Source organism: Delphinus delphis, chromosome 3 (assembly GCF_949987515.2).
Source record: "Delphinus delphis chromosome 3, mDelDel1.2, whole genome shotgun sequence".
NCBI classification, from domain to species: Eukaryota; Metazoa; Chordata; class Mammalia; order Artiodactyla; family Delphinidae; genus Delphinus; species Delphinus delphis.
Genome location: NC_082685.1, coordinates 146,652,725 through 146,673,757, shown reverse-complemented (window position 1 = coordinate 146,673,757; position 21,033 = coordinate 146,652,725). Strand labels below are relative to the sequence as shown.

Below are 21,033 nucleotides of genomic sequence, written 5' to 3'. Positions count from 1 at the left end.
TTGATTGTGTTCCTTGCCTTGAAAATTCCTGAGAGTTTGCAGTGCATTCTCGCTTCGGGGCTGGAGTACAGAAACATCTTTTACACGCTCCATAGCACCTACCATTTTGCACACATGTAAACATACTAGACAAGCACTTTTGCGCTCCCAGCTTTATTGAGATATAATTGATAACTGCGTGTATTGAAGGTGTACAACGTGATTTGACACACATATATTGCAAAATGATTGCCAGACAAGGTTAGTGAACACCTCCATCACCTCACATAGTGACCTTTTGTGTGCTTGTGTGGTGAGAACATTTAACATCTACTCTCTTAGCAATTTTCAAGTATATAGCAGTCTTGTTAACTGTAGGCCCCATGCTGTACCTTAGATCCCCAGAACTTGTTCATGAGTCCTGATTTTTCTCCTCCTTATTCCATACTTCCTGCATGGAATGATTGAATCACACTATTTCTAGTTACCTTCAAAAATGCTGTGACTGTTCAGTTCAGTTGGTCCAAAGATAGGTGATGTTGTGTTTAACCAGCTTATTTTCTTAAAACTGATTAAGAGTGAATTGGAGCCTCCTTTTTTGTAGGTAGAGCAATCCCAGAAGCCTGTGTGCTAACGATAATCTGTGGCCGGGCTTAATATTTTAAAAATTAATTTATTATTTTTGGCTGCATTGGGTCTTTTTTGCTGCTCGTGGGCTTTCTCTATTTGCAGCGAGCGGGGGCTACTCTTTGTTGGGGTGTGTGGGCTTCTCATTGTGGTGGCTTCTCTTGTGGAACACAGGCTCTAGGCATGTGGCTTCAGTAGTTGTGGCACGTGGGCTCAGTAGTTGTGGCTCACAGGCTCTAGAGCGCAGGCTCAGTAGTTGTGGCGCATGGGCTTAGTTGCTGCGTGGCATGCGGGATCTTCCCGGACCAGGAATTGAACCCGTGTCCCCTGCATTGGCAGGCGGATTCTTAACCACTGCGCCACCAGGGAAGCCCAGGCTTAATATTTTGATGGCAGAATATTTATTTCTGGCTCAGAGGAAGGGTTAACTCCCAGGTGGTGTTTGTGTCTAGTTTCACAACAATATAAAATTTTAGCCAAGCATTTTTATAATGCATGTGCCATGTGTTCAGTTGATTGAAATTCATCCTGCAATGCCAGTAGAATGGAACAAAGTGGAGGGGAAAAAAAAATCGATAGGAGAGGTTAACAGCACTTGCTTCTCCTAAATACTGTATTTTCATATGTATTCGCTTACAATAAATAGAAGTCATCAGAATGGATTTTCAACCTGTTGGATGATCTGTCTTTTAAGTAATCTTGCAAAGATTTTTAAGGGCATGAGCCATTATGTTAATATTTTTAATTAACATAATGTTAATGTTTCCAAATATTTTAATTAATATTTGGAAACAAACCAAAAACCTCGCCTAGTTGAGTAATCGGTTATACCAGGTGATTTTTAAACAGATTATTTCACTTAGTTTACAACTTGTGTAATTGCATTAAAGAGAAGGCACATAACAATGGGTGGGGTACTGCTACCTTTTTAAACTCATATACAGGATTCCTTTAATGGAATACCCCACGTGCTCCTGGGATTGGCTGTTCGTGAGAGGAGAAAACGTGTGTTCTTAGGCTGCTTTGTACTTTGTTGTAAGTAAAGGGAGTTCCTCTTCCGTACCATACTGCTGTGCAAGGTTCATCTGTTCTTCTCTCTTGCACATCTTTGTAGTGTTTTTGATGAACTGCTGTTCCCCAAAACAGACCATGTCACAAGAGTACAAAACCGGAAGCTAGCTCTGTTAAGTCAACAGGATGTCCAAGTTCTTTTATGTTCCCAGCAGACACTGTCAACAACTTGAAAAATGACCTGTGCCTTCTTGGAGTTGACGATGAGTCCAGGATAGTTTGAGGGAGAAGAGAGAAAGAGAGCGAGAGAGAGAGAGAGAGAGAGAGAAAGCAATTTGATATTAGTCTACAGTAATCTCTTAGAAGCGTATAATAACTAGCCAGCTTAATGACTGAGAACCTCGAACACCATCAGTAAGACCAGGCATCTAGACTATGGGGCTGGATGTAGACGGGGGGCTGCCACTCCTAAATAATATCTCACGAGTTTTTTTGTCTCTATCATTTAAACCATTTTTCACACGCCATGTCTTTCTGCAGATATAGGCAAGGCTTCTCACATGTTACGTGTGTTTGGGCTTCACTGCCAGTGGGTTTAAGTTGTAAAACAAAAACCATAAGAAAAGACTAGGAATTCAGTTTTTGTAGTTTGATCTCGAAATGTAGAACATCTATTATCAGACTTGGCAGTGGCTAGAGAATAAGATCTTGATGCTTCCCACAGTTGTTTTAGTTAAAGATGGTAATATAGAATTACTGCAAAAGAATATGCCTTGTCACTTATTGTCCCATTTTGTGACATTCCTTGGAGCTAAGCTAATGAAAATAGATTGGAACAATAAAATTCATCTTATAGAGTTGTAAATCAGGGGCCATATGGTATCTTATTCTAGTACTGACCAAGCAGATTCCAGTAAAAAAAACTTGATGTTAATGTAATTCTCAAATTTGGTCACTAGGGGATGAAATCCTAGATGTAAATGGAATACCAATCAAGGGCTTGACATTTCAAGAAGCCATTCATACCTTTAAGGTAAAGACATTCTTATTGATCGCCTTTGTCTTCTTTGTTTTTCTTTATTACTTTCTGGTTTGGGTTTGGTGATTTTTTTTTTTTCCCCACCCTTTGATAAAAGGACAGCCTGAATGTTTTAGCCCTTCTTGTTGTTTTTTCAGCAAATCCGGAGTGGATTATTTGTCTTAACGGTACGCACCAAGTTACTGAGCCCAAGCCTCACACCCTGCTCCACACCCACACACATGAGCAGATCCAGCTCCCCAAACTTCAACACCAGTGGGGGAACCTCAGCGGTGGGTGCCGATGAAGCCAGTTCTTCGTCCCTGGGACGAAAGGCCCCCGGGCCAAAGGACAGAATTGTCATGGAAGTAACCCTCAACAAAGGTGATACCAGCTCTTCCTCATTTTTGTTACATTCTCTCAAATAATAATTTGTAATCTGTTCTTAGGTTAATTTTTAATATTTTTTTCTATGAATTGCTCCTTTGGAACGCTCTGCTACCAACAACATATGTTATTCTCTAAATGGACAGTGGGATCAGAAGTAGAGATTTTAGTCATTTTACTAAAGTGAAGGGAAGTTACCGGTAGCACGATTTTTTAAGCTCTCTCCAGATGAATCACGGTGTGTCAGAGACTCGTGTGAAAAACATCACTGACTAGCTTAATTCTAGGGCTAATAAAACATTTTAAAGAGTGAAGAATATAGTCAAGAATACAGTTAACACCAGTAACTGAAAGTCCTGGGTGACACCAAATGTTATCACTTTTAATCTTTGTCTCCTTTTCCTCCCCACCAGCTATAGAAATATGGTGAGCAATTAAATAACCAAGAGATTAGTTGCTAAAAAGAGAGGCGAAAGAAAACCTAAAGTTGTGTATGCAGAATAGAAGATATTACTTGGACTCTGCCTATTTCCAAAAGCAGCTTCGAGGAGGCTCTTTAGACTAAGAAGAGGATGGATCATTGATTGAGTAATTCACAGTCCATAGTTAGCCCCTGGTTCTGCCGTGGGCTCATTAACAGAATATGGCCCTTTTGACAAAGAAAAGCAAAATTTGTATTCTGAGTCTGGTCCAAAAATAAATGGTTATTGGTCAACATATACATTAATGCCATTTCAGATCACTTAATACTGCTTTTCAGATTTTGTTGTTGTTGTTTTTAATTTTGTTTTCTTTCAATGACGCCTCCCACAGAGCCCAGAGTTGGATTAGGCATTGGTGCCTGCTGCCTGGCCCTAGAAAACAGCCCTCCAGGCATCTACATTCACAGCCTTGCCCCTGGATCAGTGGCCAAGATGGAGAGCAATCTGAGGTTGGTTGTAAACCTGAAAGTTTAGAGTTCTGGTGTGTTTGTGAATATGCGAATACATACATATGTAAGATACCTGCGCTGTTGCATTCCCCTGTGGGATTCTAAATGTTTTTATTATTTGCGGTCATATAGCCAGGATTACAATCAAAAACATCTCCAAAGATGAAAAGATAATATAAATGAAATTTGGTTGAATTCAAGAACTCCAGATCTTGGCTGTCCCTACCAATTTTGTTCTGTTTGGACTCAGAAGTTCAGTCTCAGAAACCTGACACAATACAACTCTATATAGATATCTATGATTATCCAAATATTTTCTTTCACTTTTATATTCATTTATGTAAAATTCATAGGAGATACTGGGAACTTCCCAAAATGGTTTCAGAATCACTGGATACAAGAGAGTCCGGAGATCACGCCCTTGAACAGGAGGCCTTTATTATTAAGTACAATCTCCTGAACCTTTCCTGTTGTTTTACTCCTTTTTAAGAGGTGACGTCTAGATGCTTACTGTCTGAAATCACCACGTGTCTGATTTCTCAGTTCGGCTAGTTGAGTTGTAGATTGGGTATTCTGTTTATACAAGAGAGGTTTAGGTATTCTATTATATAGTAATTGCAGTGGGTCTGTGCCCACCTAAACTTCACAAGAATGTACACGTATTGCACGAAACACTCTGTGCAGACAGTATCATCTTTCTCCCCTCGAAGTTTCTAAGTCCTTGAGCAGTTGAGGAATTGACAAAATGACATTCCTTGAGGTTGCCATTTTGGGGTGCTGTTAATAGATTATATTATGTTTTTAGTTAATCATCAGAGTGAAGTTCCATACCGAAAAAAATTTAGCAAATCATCCAAAGTACATTAAAGAAAATATACTTTTAGAACCCAAGGAAAAAAAATCCTTTAATGACATCCCAAGATGATGTTTCTTTCTTGAATGGTTCCATATGTCTGGAGCCTGCCAAATGAACATTCTTCAAACCCCACATAAAGAGTCTTTGTTCTCTCGTACTGAGTTCTCTCCCTATAATTTCAAGTCAAAATGGGCATCTTGTCCCCGATTTCTCATTTGTTCAAATTTGAAACGTTCTTACAAATTCTTGGGTAACCTTTGAGCTTCAGATATTTCCTTCTTAAATTATATTACAATAATCATTTCAAGATGGTAGGGAAAGAGAAACTGATGGTGGTCGAGAGACTGTCACTTGATGATCAGAAGGTAGACAGACCTGAGATCAACAGTGTGTGACATCTGGGTAACCTCTCTGAGCCTGTGGCTTTATCTACATAATGGGAATAATAATACCTATTCAGAGCATTGTTATGTAAATCTCTCTGTATAGTGCCTGGCATATACTATGTGTTCAAGAAATGGTAGCCTTCATTGTTGTCCTTATTATCAATTTTATTTAACTTTACTACTTCTGAAAATGCAGATAGATATGCGTAATGGTCTTTGTCATTTTAAAACTGAATGTGTTTATGACTGTGTTGCTTTTTTATACGTATGCAAAGATGAAAGGATGTCATTTGCTTTGTTAAAGTATTCAGAAAAGATTTCATATTATAAACCTCTCCCAGAAGGAAATCTTGTAAAAAGCTAACTGTTACCGCAGAGAGTTGATCATGTTGCCTCCCTAGCCGCGGAGATCAAATCCTGGAAGTGAACTCAGTCAACGTCCGCCATGCTGCTTTGAGCAAAGTCCACGCCATCTTGAGCAAATGCCCCCCAGGACCCGTTCGCCTGGTCATCGGCCGGCACCCTAATCCAAAGGTGAAGTATTTCATACTCTCCTGAGTATGGGAAGACAGCTATTTGTCCAGTAGCAATGACACACATGTTCCTGTGCCTACTCTTTGATGAGACGGTTCACCCAGCTGGGGATGGGAATCAGCCTGTGGCCACACAGTGACCAAGGTAACTGATACACACGAGAAATGAACCACTAATCTGGACTTCTTCGTCTCCACACTCAGAAAATTTTATTAGAAATTGTTGACAATATGTTTGGTGAATTTAAAATTTGTGGAAGGTAGGAGTGCTGCGTTCTGAGTAACCCCCAGCTGATTGTTTGACTTCTGGTGAGATACTTAACCTCTTTGGGTTTCTGCATCCAGAAAATCTGAGAGCAGTAAACTAGGTGATCTGTCCAGGCCATCCTTGACCTGAGCAAAATACTCCGGTGTAATTAAGGCTTAAGAGCCCACTAATTTTTTTTCAGCATCAATATCACATAGTTGGCCCATACTAACTTGCAGATAATCATAGCCCCCGTATCGTTGGCCTCTGCTATTTACTTGGTTGTATCTCTTCTACTTATTCGATTGCTTTTAATTTTTTAAGCTAACCACAGGACACTTTAGCAAGTTCAACTCAACCCACTTCGAGCACTAATTTTTGTTGTTTTTGAGCACTCCAGGTAAAAATCTTTTAAAATTAGCCTATCTCTAACATGGTAATCAGGTTGTATTTTACAAAATTTGACCTTTCAACAACTCAGAATGCTTATTAAGAACATTAGCTCTTCCCATGCCCGTCATGTGGCCACCCCTTTTGTATTATTTGTAGTATTATTTGATTACATCCTACATGGTCCCAGGCTGCTGTACTGGATGGACTCTTATGCCATTTTAAGAGTAAGACGTCTGTGCCAGGAGACCTGGTAGGTCCTCCCATGGGCCACATCTGAGATTTCTTTAGTGCATTAACTTTATGGGGTCATTTTCACTGTCTCGGTGGTGTTCATTTGTTGACCAGTTTCCCCTGTACAAATAAGCGCTATCCAGCTATGACTCCAGGCCTTGATTTGGGAAGGTGATGTCAACCACAGTGCTTGAACAACGATTGCCGTCAGACTGATTCAAACTCAACCCCACTACTTTCTTTCCCCCAGATCGTTTTCTCTTGTCTACGAGCATTCTTTAAAATGTCTTACATTAAAAACTGCTTGAATAAATATCATCAATAGAAAGTCAAGTCCTGCTTCCTCCACCTTTTTCCATTTTTTCTACTTGGCACTCCCCATTTTTCTCCTTTCTGTTCTATAGTCCTGACTTTCCCTTAGAATCTGTTCTAGTTTGTCCCCCCGCTGTTCCCATGAGTCTCTCTGGGTCACTTTTAACACCACTTTGCCTCATAGTCTCAGCTCCTCCCTCCGGGGTCCCCCCTTGGATTCCACTACCCACGTGGCCACTCCTCTCACCTTAGGGAGCAGCCCAACAAGCTGTGGCTGACCCAGCACATCCCTCAGCAACATAGAAAATTAAGTTCTCCGTGGGCTGCAGTTGTTGGCTTCCAGGCATGCCCGACTTCAAAATCCACTCCAACCTAACACAGGTCATGATTTGTTCGGAGGTCTGCCTAATCTCAGCCCAAAGCGTCTGCCTCATTCGCCAGTACAATCAAACATCAAAAGGGCATTCCGGTGCAAAGCATAACAGTCCTGGTGGACTGGTGGTCTGTGATCCCATGGAACACATGGGTTGACTCGTTTCTAGCCGCAGTAATATGGTCGTCAGGATGGTGCTGGAGATGTGTCCAGTGAAACCAAATTTCAGTATTTGTTTGACTGGATTTCATGTTTCCTCCTAGGTAAACATGGTGTTCTTAGTTGTAACATCATACTATATTTTCCTTTTGGTCAAGATTCCATTTTACGTTGAATGTATTTTTGTACCGCGTATCCCAACATTTTATGCCAATAGTACATTTTGATACTAAATGTATGTGCCTTCTCAGTTTTCATGTTGTTCCAAGAGAAATACCACAAGGATTTTCTTTTCTTCTGTTTCTCATAATGACTGGAGCAGTGGCTGCCCGATTGGGATATTCAAACCCTCCAGGTCTAGACAAGCTAAGATCTAGACCTGCTCGGGTGGCAGCTTCTAGCTTACGTGAAGTGGAAGAAAGTAACAGAGGCTCATTATTAATTGGTCCTGTGGCTTTCTAACTTTTGATTAGAGTTATCCAGGAGATCTTTCACTTGTTTCAAACCCCAGCCATTTTTTTTCCCACTCAGAAAAATAGTTGTGAATATTGAAAGTCTAATATCAAGAAAAATTTGCAACCTCTGTTTAATGGCTCAATTATACAAAATTACTCTTTGCTTTATGAAGGTATGTTGGGGGCGGGGAGATATGCCTGTGTGCATGTGTGTGTACATATTTATTTCCTGTGACGACTACTGGAGAGGGTTACATAAAAGCTATGACGTGATGATGATTTATCTGTTAGGTTTAAGTGTCATGCTGAATCCTGTACAGAAATATTATTTACTTCTTAAGGCAGATTGCAAACTCCAAATATTTTTTATGCTAAACGTTATTTTAGTACACAAAATGACCATTCTACATTTAAAATATTCTTTAAAAATGAAACTATACAAGTTGCATCGTTGTTTTTTAAAATATCTCATAGTTCAGCATGTATCAGGCTTTTTAAAAATCTTCCTACGAATAATTACAGTTATGGATAACAACGGATGGGGGGGTGTGGAAATCCATGAGTTTACCATGATACCAATAAATATAGAAGGAAAAGATAGTTATCAAATCACCGTTTTGAAAACTTCATCGCAATTATTGATTCAGCAAGAATAATCAATGATGCTAAAAGCATTGAGTGGAAATATATTGGGAAGCAGGATACAGACGGAGTTTCAAATTGTCTCCTGACAGATTACTCATTAATGACGACGACAATAGCAACAAATCCTGTGGAGAGATCTGGTGAACTCACCCTAAACAAGCGGTCAAAGTTAGCCCCAGTCATGAAGCACACTGACCCTGAGTGCCTCTGCGATGCACTGAGAAGGGAAAAGTTTTTGTAGTTTGGTAGTTTTTCTGCCCCCAAATGCATAATGTAAATCTAAGCAGGAAGAAGCTATCAGACAACTGCTAACTGAGGGTTTGAATTGACCTGGTTTCTTTCACATTGTCAACACCAGGAAAGACAAAGGCTCAGAACTGTTTGGGGTTAAAGGTTGCTAAAAAGACGTGAGACCAGGACCCTGGGTTGCCTGACCGCCACCCTAGCCCCACTGCGCCCTCCCACCACCACCCAAAACATTTTTTTCTCTAAAGCATTGCTAGGCAAGGAAGTTGATGGGTGACAGGCCACTAAAGGTCCACCACAGATAAGGAGCTTGCACCAGAATGTAAATCGGTCACATCACTGTGCACACAGTTTAACTCAGTTGACGTTTTTCCCCTCGCGAGACATTGATCAAAGAAGCGGAGCGCTGATTTGCCTTCTCGAGGAAAATCCTTATCTCCTCCCAGCCTGGCGTCAAACTTTCGGTGAATTATTTCCAGCCTAAAGACACACTCTGAGTGTCTCTGAGCATTTCTGAAGGATAGTATTAGGAATGTGAAAGGTGTATTAGACAGTCGTTTGTATCAACATTAAATTTCCTGAGCATGATAATAGTACCAGGGGTATTTAAGAGAAGGTCCTTGTTTTTAGGAGATACTTGCTAAATTATTTACAGGTGAAGGGTCACGATGTCCGTAACTAACTCCCAAATGGTTTAGGAAAAAGTTATAGGGGTGGGTGTGTGTGTGTGTGTGTGTGTGTGTGTGTGTAACGATGGAGCGTGAGTATAAATGTGGCAGAATGTTACAAAATAGTGAGTCTAGGTGAAGAATATACTATTCTTGTGCTCCTCTTGAAAGTTTCACCTAAGTTTGAAATTGTTTAAATAAAGTTTAGGAAAAAAGAATTAGAAGTGCGTGTTCTAGAGAGAGGCACGTATCGGCCATGTTGTTGGTAACCAGAGCTGAATGCTTTGCTTCCTGAACTTGGGAACCCTTTGAAGTTCTTGTTTTGAATACATTGTTTGAAGCAATCGTTAACCCAGCCACACTACCTTACATGCCCTGATTTATTGCTTCAGGGGGTGGTCATAGTCTTTGGCCCTGCAGTTTTCCTCTTTATCTGCACTCCAGCCTCTGACTCTGGTCCTACCTACTTGTATTGGGGAAAAATAAATAAATGAAACCGTCTAATTTGCGCTTTCTGCTGACAACCAGGTTTCCGAGCAGGAAATGGATGAAGTGATAGCACGCAGCACGTATCAGGAGAGCAAAGAGGCCAGTTCCTCTCCTGGCTTAGGTACTGTAATTGCACATCTTCATTCAACATTCAGAAGAGTTTCTCGTTGAGTTCCCCCCAGGGGCACTCCCCTGCCCTGTATTATTGGAGTCTTGGTAATTATCACATTTGGCAGAAGTAGCTGTCAAAGAGATTCCAGGCTTTCTCTTTGCTGCCGCTGCTGCTTTTGATTTCTGCACTTATTTAATGTGCTGTATTAAAGTTCCACCCATGCATGCTTCCTACACTGCCTTAAGATAATTTGCAGAAACGAGTGAGCAGCATTTCAGGTGTTTATGTGCAATTCATTTGAAATGTTCTGGGTGGAAATGAAGTGCTACCCAAATACCAGCTGTTTTGGTAGACGCAGGGAGGGTACAATCCATCCAAAAACCTGGGATTTCTTTATATGAATTAAAAGTTTCAACTCAAGGGTAACAGAGGCTGCAAAAAATCATGATTTCCCCCTTCTTAGGTGGAAAGTTCAACCAGAGAAAGGATTGAGGTAGTAAGAATTTTATATGAATTTAAAATATGAAACTCTGCATCAAGTTGGAAAAGTAATGTTTCCTGTAGAGTGGATCTCTAAAGGGGCTCTGCAGACATGTCTGAACCCAAGATATTAAGATTGATGTCGGGAGGAGACTGAGGCATGAGTTACTGGTTGTCAGAGGCAAAGGAAGGCATACAGTTTTTTGGCAACCGTGGAATACCCTAATTATTTACGTCCATAATTAATATGTTGAAAGTAGGCATAGCCATAATGGGCTCTTTCTTCAGCTAACTCATTCTCCGGACCTGCCTGAAGGCTGTCCTCTCATAATCCCAACATATCCATTCAGTCAGTTATAAAAGATTTTATTAAGCCATGATCCTCAAGCCCAAGATCTTTTTGCTCATGGAATATAACTTAAAGTCTCAATGCTGAGTCTTTTTGTCCTTCAACTAAAAACTAAAATAGATATTCAGCCCTCTCCCTCATTCTTCCATGAGTTTTTTGGGCTGGTCTTCCTTGGTTCATTCATCCTTCAATCCATTTATCAAATATCACTGAACACTTCCTAGATCCTAGTGCTAAGCCCTGCAGGGCCAGATCACCGATAGGTAAATAGTCGAGGAAGGAGATGAGATGCATCCACTTGTAATTAAATTATATTGTGCATATGGAAATTGGGATATATATGGAAATTGGTATATGGGTAGTATAAAACATTTTTGAAATTCAGAAGAATTTTCTTCCAACTAGGATCATCATGGAGGTAGCCGCGTCTGAGGGTTTGAAGCATGAGCAGAATCTTGGGAGGTGGGACAGGATGGGGATCAGGTACCTAGGTAGACTGCACGCACGTCCATACGCACGCACGTCCATATCCACGCAGCGAAGGAGGTTTTGTTTAATATGATTGGCTCCTTCTTCTCCAGTTAAGGAGGTGAGCCTGTCTGTAAGGATTTGAGCTTCAGTGACAATATGGTGAATTTCTCCCCCAACAGGTACCCCCTTGAAGAGTCCTTCTCTTGCAAAAAAGGTGAGTCAAGACACATTGCTGCCTCGCTCAGCTGGCCCACGAACCAGTTCCTGAAGCCCATAAGTCAAACTACAGATCCCAGCCCATATTTCTGTCCATGAGTCACTTTGGCCACTTTACACAGGAAATGGCAACAATGTTCATTAGAGAACAAGTATACAAATGTGTGTTTATTAAATATTCATCCAGGAAAAGAACAGAACAACAAAATAAAAGAACTAAGCTACACTTTGAAAAATAGCTGCTTCATAACAAAGGGGGACCCTGGTCAGTTTGCGGGAGGGTACCTGCAACTTTAAGGAGAGTGTGGAATCTTTCTCAGGTGGACGTTCCCAAATCCCAGTGGATCAGAGAACAGGAGTCAAACTCTCCTATTTTGTTGTTGCATCAATAGGCTGAGCCCGTGCCTTGGAATTCCATTCTACTTCCTACCTCTTCCTCCAGTGTTTCTCCTGGGGTGGTTGATGTTTTGCTGCTGTGGCTTTTCTGATCACAGCCAAAAAAATATTGCTTAAAAACATTGTCTGGCAGCCATTGCCTTTTAATGCATTGTTTAATTTCGCCATCCTAAAGTAAATGGAAGTGGGTGTTTACCATCAGAGCTGTTTTGAGTGACCACAGATGAGAACAAAGTGTTTTCGGGAAGATAGGATGCAACTACTGTTTAAAATAATCTGCCTCTGGTGCAAATTCCTCATCCCGCACTGCCTTCTTCAACAGGACTCCCTGATCTCCGAATCTGAACTCTCCCAGTACTTTGCTCACGATGTCCCAGGCCCGCTGTCTGACTTCGTGGTGGCCGGCTCCGAGGACGAGGACCCCCCTGGAAGTGGCTGCGGCAGCTCCGCGGAGCTGCCTGGCGCCTCCCGTAAGCCATGACTTTTCCGATTCCACGATGTGTTGGTTTATATGTCACGGTGCTGGGATACGCAAAGAGAACTGGAAATCACACCTCTGGTTGAGTAGAAGCCACCTTTCTACCCTGGCTAAAGTCAGAGTTTGCTCTTGGGAAATGCAGCCCACTCTTAGTGGCTGGCCCCCCACTTCTGTGGTAAACGGGCTGGGCTGACGTTCTGTACCCGCAGTGTTGAAGGATGCTGAACCGCCCCCTTTGGATGGTATTTACACGGTGTAGTCTTGGAATTTATGGCACCAGATCGTGGCTGGCAACCTGATGGCCTTACGTTTTAGGGCAATCCTAGCCAAACTCCTTCCCTCGCTAGGCCCTAACTTAATTCTTTCGAAGAGGGCAGTGAGTGAAAGATTCAGAACTTAGACGTTATCAAATAGGGATTTTTAGAAAAAGACCTCATTGATTATTTTCTCGGTATAATCTGAAATAATGATCTGATGTGAACCATACTGACTTCTCATTCCTGCCGGTGTGGTTTCCTTTTGCTCATTTCTCCTGTTTGCATAAGAAAATCCCTGGTGTCAGGCGAGGCAGATGAGAACCCGTCTAGCTCATTTGGAGCACGTGATGTGCCTCCTCTGGTCTCTGATAGAAAAGTTGCAAGGCGGAAGCACGTGTAATCTTTCACTACATTTAACGAGAAGCGGAGAGTTTGCAGAGCAGCCCACGCTCTCCTTCCCTTCCCAGGTTGGAGTTTATAAATCATGTGTAATCTCAGGCTTCACTGTGCCCGTTAATCAAGCCCCACCTGCAACTTTTGCAGATGAAGGAAGGACCTCAGGTGATAAGAAGGCCCAGGTGTGCAGGACCCGTGGGTCCCCGGGCATCCTCCCGCAGAGGACTATTCGGCGGCAGCATTTAGGTCGAAGTCAGTAATGTGTTAGACATCACGGATGTTGACAAGTTAATACATTTCTGTCTCTAGGCAGCACACATGTTTAAGTGAAACAAACCAGAGGTTAAGATATTTTTAAAAAGTAGAAAAACAAAAAGGGAGACCAGTAGGAAAAGGAGAGAGGGAAGCCAGCTCTCTGCTCTGTGGAGATCCCGAGAAACCGTATCATTTCAGCCTGGTGTCCAGTAGCCAGAAGGTGTGTATGTGGCATTTGTGAACGTGGAAATGCTCGTGTGTAATGAGGGGGATCAGATTAAAAGACCACGCCAGATGGGAAGATGTTTCATTCAACTTTTCTTTCCCCAATCCCGCCAGCTCACAAGGAACCAGGAAAACCCAGGGCCAACAGCCTTGTGTCTCTAGGAAGTCAGCGGGCCTCCGGGCTCTTCCACAAGCAGGTGACAATTGTCAGGCAAGCCAGTCTTCCCGGGAGCCCACAGGTCCTCCGAAACCCTCTCCTCCGCCAGAGGAGGGTGGGCTGCTACGATGACGACGCCAGTGATGAAGAAGAGTTTGATGGCGAAGGGGACTGCATTTCCCTCCCGGGGACCCTCTCAGGTCCCAGCAGGCCTCTGACAGACGACAGCTCTACATGCGTCTCAGCGGCCTCTTCCAAGGTCACGGGTATCAACCAAGAGGCACATCCCCAGAAAACCCTGGTCAGCAAGGCCTCCTCGGTGCCTCTCCTTGGCAGCTCGCTGGACTTACAGGAGAGTGTCCCAGGAGGTGTGGGGGACACCCTTGTACAGGCAGCCAACCCGCTGGTCCGTTCAGAGGCCCCCGAGGGGAGCCCTGGCTGCCTGGGGAGGAGGGAACTTTCAGGATCGAGGAGTTCACCCAAGTTGGAGTGCAAAGCCGGATCAGGCACCCAGGGTCTGGCGAGCACGGACAGCCCCGGTTCCCTCCAGCAGAAGAATGACAACCTGGGGTCCAGGCACAAGCCAGTGGCCAGGGTCAGCCCACACCACAAGAGGCCCGAGGCTGAGGCCAGGCCCAGGAGCTCAGAAACGGCCGGCCTGACCGATGGAGCCAGTGACCCGTGTGGTCCGGACTTGAACGTCCAGGCCGCTTCCATCAAAGTGGCTGCGACTGGTGATCAGCCAGGAGGAACCGCGGAGAAGGTAACTGATTTCTCTTCGTTACTTGGGATCTAGTGAGTATTGTATGAATGAGTACGGAGCATGCTGTAAAGCATACGTTAATCTGTCTGAAAGAAAGGATGATGATTGGAGAATTATCTTTCAATAGAGCCATTCATTTCAATACTCAAACTGCTTGGGAGCTTGGTAATGCTACGTCGCCAGGTTGGTGCGGGGAGGTGCCTAGGTACTGAGTCGTGAGATCATTCGGCCAAAAGGTATAATCGCTCTCTGGGGCTTCCCTGGTGGCACAGTAGTTAAGAGTCCGCCTGCCGATGCAGGGGACGCAGGTTCGTGCCCCGGTCTGGGAAGATCCCACATGCCGCGGAGCGGCTGGGCCCGTGAGCCATGGCCGCTGAGCCTGTGCTCCGCAACAGGAGAGGCCACAACAGTGAGAGGCCCGCGTACAGCAAAAAAAAAAAAAAAAAAAAAAAAAAAAAAAAAAAAGATAGAATCGCTCTCTTCCCTGTACACAGGGCCTGCGGCTGATGATGGAAGGGCATAAAAGCTAGGCCAGTGGAGGAAACCCCTGGGTCTGGTACCGGCTTCTCCACTGACTAATTGGTGGTCATTTGGGCAAGTTAGTGCATCTTCCTGAACCACAGTTGTCTGGATTGTAAAATAGGGATGGTGCTGTCTGCCCTGATCATCTCACAGAGTCGGGGTGACCATCAAATATAGGTTAATGGTGATTACGTCTGGCTGTCAACGTTCTGATTGATCCTTATTTTTTCAGACTTTCTACAGTGATGATGTATAGTTATAGCTACTCATACCCTTGTTGTGAGTATCACATGAAATAAGGGGCATGCGTTCACTTAGAAACATATAATGTACCACATCAAATGCACGTTAATATTATTTATGTTTCTCCTTGGTTACCAGTATGTTAGAATGGCCCAGAATTATTAAATTGTACCTTTTTAAAAAAATTTTAACATACCTCCACTTTAGCAAGGAGAGAGTAAGAGAAACAAACATTGTTTACAGTCTCCTCAACATAAATAATGTCATTCTGAGCAAAGAATCTGAGACGACTTATAAGGGTATACAGGTATGCCTCGGAGATAATGCAGGTTCAGTTCCAGACCACTGCAATAAAGTGAATATGGCAATAAAGTAAGTCACATGAATTTTTTGGCTTCCCAGTGCATATGAAGGTTATGTTTACAGTATACTGTAGTCTGTTAATTGTACAATAGCATTATGTCTTTAAAAATAATGTACATGTAATAACTTTAAAATACTTTATTGCTAAAAATGCTAACCATCTGAGCCTTCGGTGAGTCATAATCTTTTTGCAATAGTTTCATCAAAGATCACTGATGACAGATCACCATAACAAATATAATAATAATGAAAAAAATCGAAATATTATAAGAATTACCAAAATGTGACAGAGACAAATATGACAGAAATGAGCAAATGCTGTTGGAAAAATGGCACCAACATACTTCTCGACGCAGGGTTGTCACAAACCTTTAATTTGTAAGAAACACAGTATCTCTGAAGTGCAGTTTTTATTCCTATATTTATAAAGATGTGTGTTCAAGTGGTTTGTATAAATATACAAGACAGCCAGAAAATGTAAAGTCATAAAAGCTATTCTAGGCAGAAGGGGTTTTGTTGTTTTTTTTACCTTGTAGAAAAAGTAGAAACTCACATGTTTTCCTCCTCCTAAAAAATTCTTACCTCTAACTAGCACGTTTTATTTTTTTATTATTATTATTATTTTTTTAACAAAGCTTTTTGGTCATAGGTTCAGTCATTTTTTAAAATATTTATTCATTCATTCATTCATTTGGTTGTGCCGGGTCTTAGTTGCGGCAGGCAGCCTCCTTAGTTGTGGCAGTCGGGCTCTTTAGTTGTGGCTTGTGAACTCTTAGTTGTGGCATGCATTATGGGATCTAGCTCCCTGACCCGAGGGATCAAACCCGGTCCACCTGCACTGGGATCACAGAGTCTTAACCACTGCGCCACCAGGGAAGTCCCAGCACATGTGTTTAAAATGTAATGTTCAGCTAATGGGTAAACCCCTTCTTTTTAAAAGTATCACAAGTTTTGAAAAACTATATGAAGCCAAATCAGGGGTTTTATTCATAATAATTTATTTCTATTAAAATAAGAGCTCTTGTACTTGTGAATTAGTATCCCCAGTAAGACCTTTGAGCAGCATCTAAAACTTTTGTACAAAAGAAGTTCTATTTTTCTCACAAAATTTTTAGTTCCGAAATTTTATTTTATTTATATATGCAAAAGAAAATAGACTACATTGCCATAAGGTAGTTACCCTCAAATATTAGAAGCTTAAAAAAAAACAAAACTTTCTCTTTTGGCAAATAGATTGTCTTCCACTGTTTTTGTTGAATACTTTTTAAAATTGAGACGAAATTCACATAACATAAAATTAAACATTTTAAAGTGTCCAGTTCAGGGCTTCCCTGGTGGCACAGTGGTTAAGAATCTGCCTGCCAATGCAGGGGACACGGGTTCAATCCCTGCTTCCGGAAGATCCCACATGCTGCGGAGCAACTAAGCTCGTGCACCACAACTACTGAGCCTGCGCTCTAGAGCCCGCGAGCCACAACTACTGAGCCCACGCGCCGCATCAACTGAAGCCCACGTGCTCTAGAGCCTGTGCTTGGCAACAAGAGAAGCCACCGCAATGAGAAGCCCGCGCACCGTAACGAAGAGCAGCCCCCGCTCGCCGCAACTAGAAAAAGCCTGCACGCAGCAACAAAGGCCCAACACAGCTAAAAATAATAAATAAATAAATTTATTAAAAAATAAAAAAATAAAATGTCCAGTTCAGTGGCACCTGCTGCATTCAGTGCTGTACAGTCACTACCTCTGTCGAGTTCCAGGCTCTTCTACTGGTTTTATATTACATTTATGCCTTATTAGTAAACAGAAAATTCACTGAGTTAAACGCTGTATAGATTTCCCTCAGCAGATAATTGATATTTTACTAAATGATTTTTTTTTTTTTTTTTTACAAAAGTAGCTAAAAGATACTCCATCTGTTTCACCTCTTTCCTCTGCTGCCACCTTTGGGCCACTTTATGACTCCTTCACTCAGAGGGTAAATTTCAAATAAATCTGATTTAACTATTTAGCAAGTCTGTTTAGAAACTTTTTTTTTTTACAGTAGGTATTAGATAGAAGAAAGGAAGATGAAGTAACTGACACTTGGCTAAAGTGCAATTTTGAGATGTTAATTTTATTTATTCAGCTTAGTCCCTCCCTAACTCCCAAAATGAGGAGCTGATTTTGGTCTTGGATATCTTTTTATTATTATTATTATTATTCAGATTTAACTGGGCATCCTGTGTGGTTTGGGGGGTTTTTTTTGGCTGTGTCTGGTCTTAGTTGCGACACGCAGGATCTTCTGTTGTGGCATGTGGGCTCTTCGTTGTGGCATGTGGGCTTCTCTCAAGTTGTGGCGCGTGGGCTCTATAGTTTGCGGCAGGCAGGCTCTCTAGTTGAAGCGCGCGTGGGCTCAGTAGTAGTGGCGCCCAGGCTTAGTTGCCCCGGGGCATGTGGGATCTTAGTTCCCCGACTAGGGATTGAACCCGCATCCCCTGCATCGGAACGTGGATTGTTTACCACCGGACCGCAAGTCCCTGGTCTTGCATATCTTGATGCAATATTATAACAACAATGCCTTACCTCTGTACAGCCTTTCGTGGGTTTTTTTCTTCATTTTCTTATTTTTTAATTAATTTATTTTTATTGAAGTATAGTTGATTTACAACGTTGGGTTAGTTTCAGGTGTACAGTAAAGTGATTCAGTTATACATCCATATATACCTATTTTTTTTCAGATTCTTTTCCCTTATAGGTTATTACAAAATATTGAGTATAGTTCCCTGTGCTATACAGTAGGTCCTTGTTGGTTATCTATTTTATATATAATAGTGTGTATATGTTAATCCCAAACTCCTAATTTATCCCTCCCCTCCCCACTTTCCCCTTTGGTAACCATAAGTTTGTTTTCCATGTCTGTGGGTCTATATAGGTTTTTGTATGGTGAGTGTTGTAGCTGTTATCTCATTTAATTATCCTTTATTTAAAACTCTATGAGTTAGGGCAAGTCTTATCATCCCCATCTTTTTTCTAATTTTTTTTATTGTGGTAAAATACACATAGTATAAAATTTACCATCTTTTTTTTTTTTTTTTTTTTTTTTTTTTGCGGTACGCGGGCCTCTCACTGTTGTGGCCTCTCCCGTTGTGGAGCACAGGCTCCGGACGCGCAGGCTCCGTGGCCATGGCTCACGGGCCCAGCCGCCCCGCGGCATGTGGGATCTTCCCGGACCGGGGCACGAACCCGTGTCCCCTGCATCGGCAGGCAGACTCTCAACCACTGCGCCACCAGGGAAGCCCTAAAATTTACCATCTTAACCATTAAAGTGTACAGTTCCATGATACTAGTATATTTATAAGGTTGTGTAACCATCACCACCATCCATCTCCAGAACTCTTTTTATCTTGCAAAATGGAGACTCTGTACCCATTAAACAACAACTCCCCGTTTCTCCCTCCCACCAGCCCCTGGAAATCACCATTCTATTTTCTGTCTCTATGATTTTGACTACTCTGTGTACCTCATATAAGTGGAATCATACATTTGTGTTTTTTTTAATGACTGGTCTATGTTGCTTAACATAAGGTCTTCAAAGCTTATCCACGTAATAGCATGTGTCAGAATTTCCTTCCTTTATAAGGCTGGATAATATTCCATTGTACGTATACAACACATTTTGCATATCCATTCATCTATCGATGGACACTTGGGTTGCTTCCACACTTTAGCTATTGTGAGTAACACTGCTATGAACACAGGTGTACACACATCTCTTTGAGACCCTGCTTTCAATTCTTTTGGGTATACACCCAGGAGTGGGATTACTGGATCATGTGGTAGTTCTGTTTTTAGTTTTTTGAGGAATCTCCATACTGTTTTCCATAGTATGGAAATGGCTACACCATTTTACATTCCTACCAACAGTGCACGAGGTTCTAATTTCTTCACATTCTCACCAACACTTGTTATTTCTGTATTCTTTTTTTTTTGTGGTGCGCGGGCCTCTCCCGCTGCGGAGCACAGGCTCCGGACGTGCAGGCTCAGCGGCCATGGCTCACGGGCCCAGCCGCTCCGCGGCATGTGGGATCTTCCTGGACCGGGGCACGAACTCATGTCCCCTGCATCGGCAGGCGGACTCTCAACCACTGCGCCACCAGGGAAGCCCTATTTCTGTATTCTTGATTGTAGCCATCCTAATGGGAGTGAGGTAATATCTCATTGTGGTTTTGATTTGCATTTTCCTAATCACCCACATCTTAAAGTTGAAAAAACTGAGGTTTAGGAAGAGCGACAAGACCATAAATTTCTATTGGACCTTAAACCGAGAATCTGAATCTTGTGGCTCCTGGTCCAGGGCTCTTTGAACTTTCCCAAACCAGTTCTCTGTGTGTGATGCCTTAGGACACAGAAACCCTGAAAGCCACTGACAGTGACTTGTAGTTGTCCTTGTGCCAGGACTCTCTGGACAAGCTGACCGTTGGGGATGGGCGAGTCTCCACCAACTGGGGGCCAGCTGGTACCCCGCCCCACCCGGATGCTGGCCACCCCACAGAGAAGCCGCCTGAAGCTGCACCCGAGCAGGGGCAAGAACCCGGGACAGGTAAGATTACTTTATCACTTGTTAAGCTTCAGGATGGGAGGGCAGAAGTTACCTTAATAAAAGTGTTATCGATATATGCGGAGAATTTTGAGGGGCAGAGAAATCTTACACAGGTTAATGATAGTTAAAGCTGCCTGCATTTAACAACTTGACTAGATCATTGTGCCTGAATTCATAGTTTTCATTCCATGTCGAGTGTGTCTGTCTTCAGCCAGTCCACAGCCTTTACCCATTTTCTGACATGTACCTTAGTGAATGAGGCACGAGATGAAACAGAAACATGTTCTGCCCTTCAGAAACTCAACACCCTGCTTACGTGAAATCAGTTGTACTGAGAAGTGGCAGGAAAAACCTCCACAGAGGACAAGTAAAAAATGAATATTTTTTTACCTCATGTATCCACAGAAAATAATAGCTGAGGAGCCCTCCGAGGTCAGCAAGATGCTCCCAGGCCTGCGTGACGGGCTCTGGCCCTGGCAGGCTGTCCTCGGCACCAGTGGCTCAGGTTATCGGCACACCTGTAACCTACTCTAGTTAGGGAGCTGCACCCAGCCCTCCCTGTCCTTCTACACCGACGACATCAGTTGTAAAGGTTGCTGGGCCTTCGACCCCTGACGTGCCATAACTGAGCCAATGTGCTTCCCATTATTGAGTATTCGGGGGGTTTCCAAGTGAAGGAGTATTTTGAAACATGATGTCATGGACTGCCACCATGTAATTTAATCTCCTTCAATAAAACCCTCTTAGGTTACACACTTTGCACAAAAGCCAAATTGCTAACAACATTTTAGGGTTTGTTCAGCGAGTGAATCACCTGAAAAACAGCCT

The 21,033-nt window shown here is 42.6% G+C and overlaps 1 protein-coding gene across 1 annotated transcript in view; it reads left to right on the top strand.

The window, feature by feature from the left end:
* LOC132422483 (PDZ domain-containing protein 2-like) overlaps positions 1 to 21,033 on the top strand; it is a 168,565-nt gene that overhangs the window by 145,182 nt on the left and 2,350 nt on the right. The window contains exons 10-18 of the mRNA XM_069540531.1: positions 2,577 to 2,650; positions 2,794 to 3,019; positions 3,836 to 3,953; positions 5,597 to 5,729; positions 9,986 to 10,067; positions 11,538 to 11,572; positions 12,293 to 12,440; positions 13,696 to 14,501; positions 20,061 to 20,205. Coding sequence (XP_069396632.1) covers positions 2,577 to 2,650; positions 2,794 to 3,019; positions 3,836 to 3,953; positions 5,597 to 5,729; positions 9,986 to 10,067; positions 11,538 to 11,572; positions 12,293 to 12,440; positions 13,696 to 14,501; positions 20,061 to 20,205 — 1,767 coding nt within the window. The remainder of the gene's footprint in view (positions 1 to 2,576; positions 2,651 to 2,793; positions 3,020 to 3,835; positions 3,954 to 5,596; positions 5,730 to 9,985; positions 10,068 to 11,537; positions 11,573 to 12,292; positions 12,441 to 13,695; positions 14,502 to 20,060; positions 20,206 to 21,033) is intronic.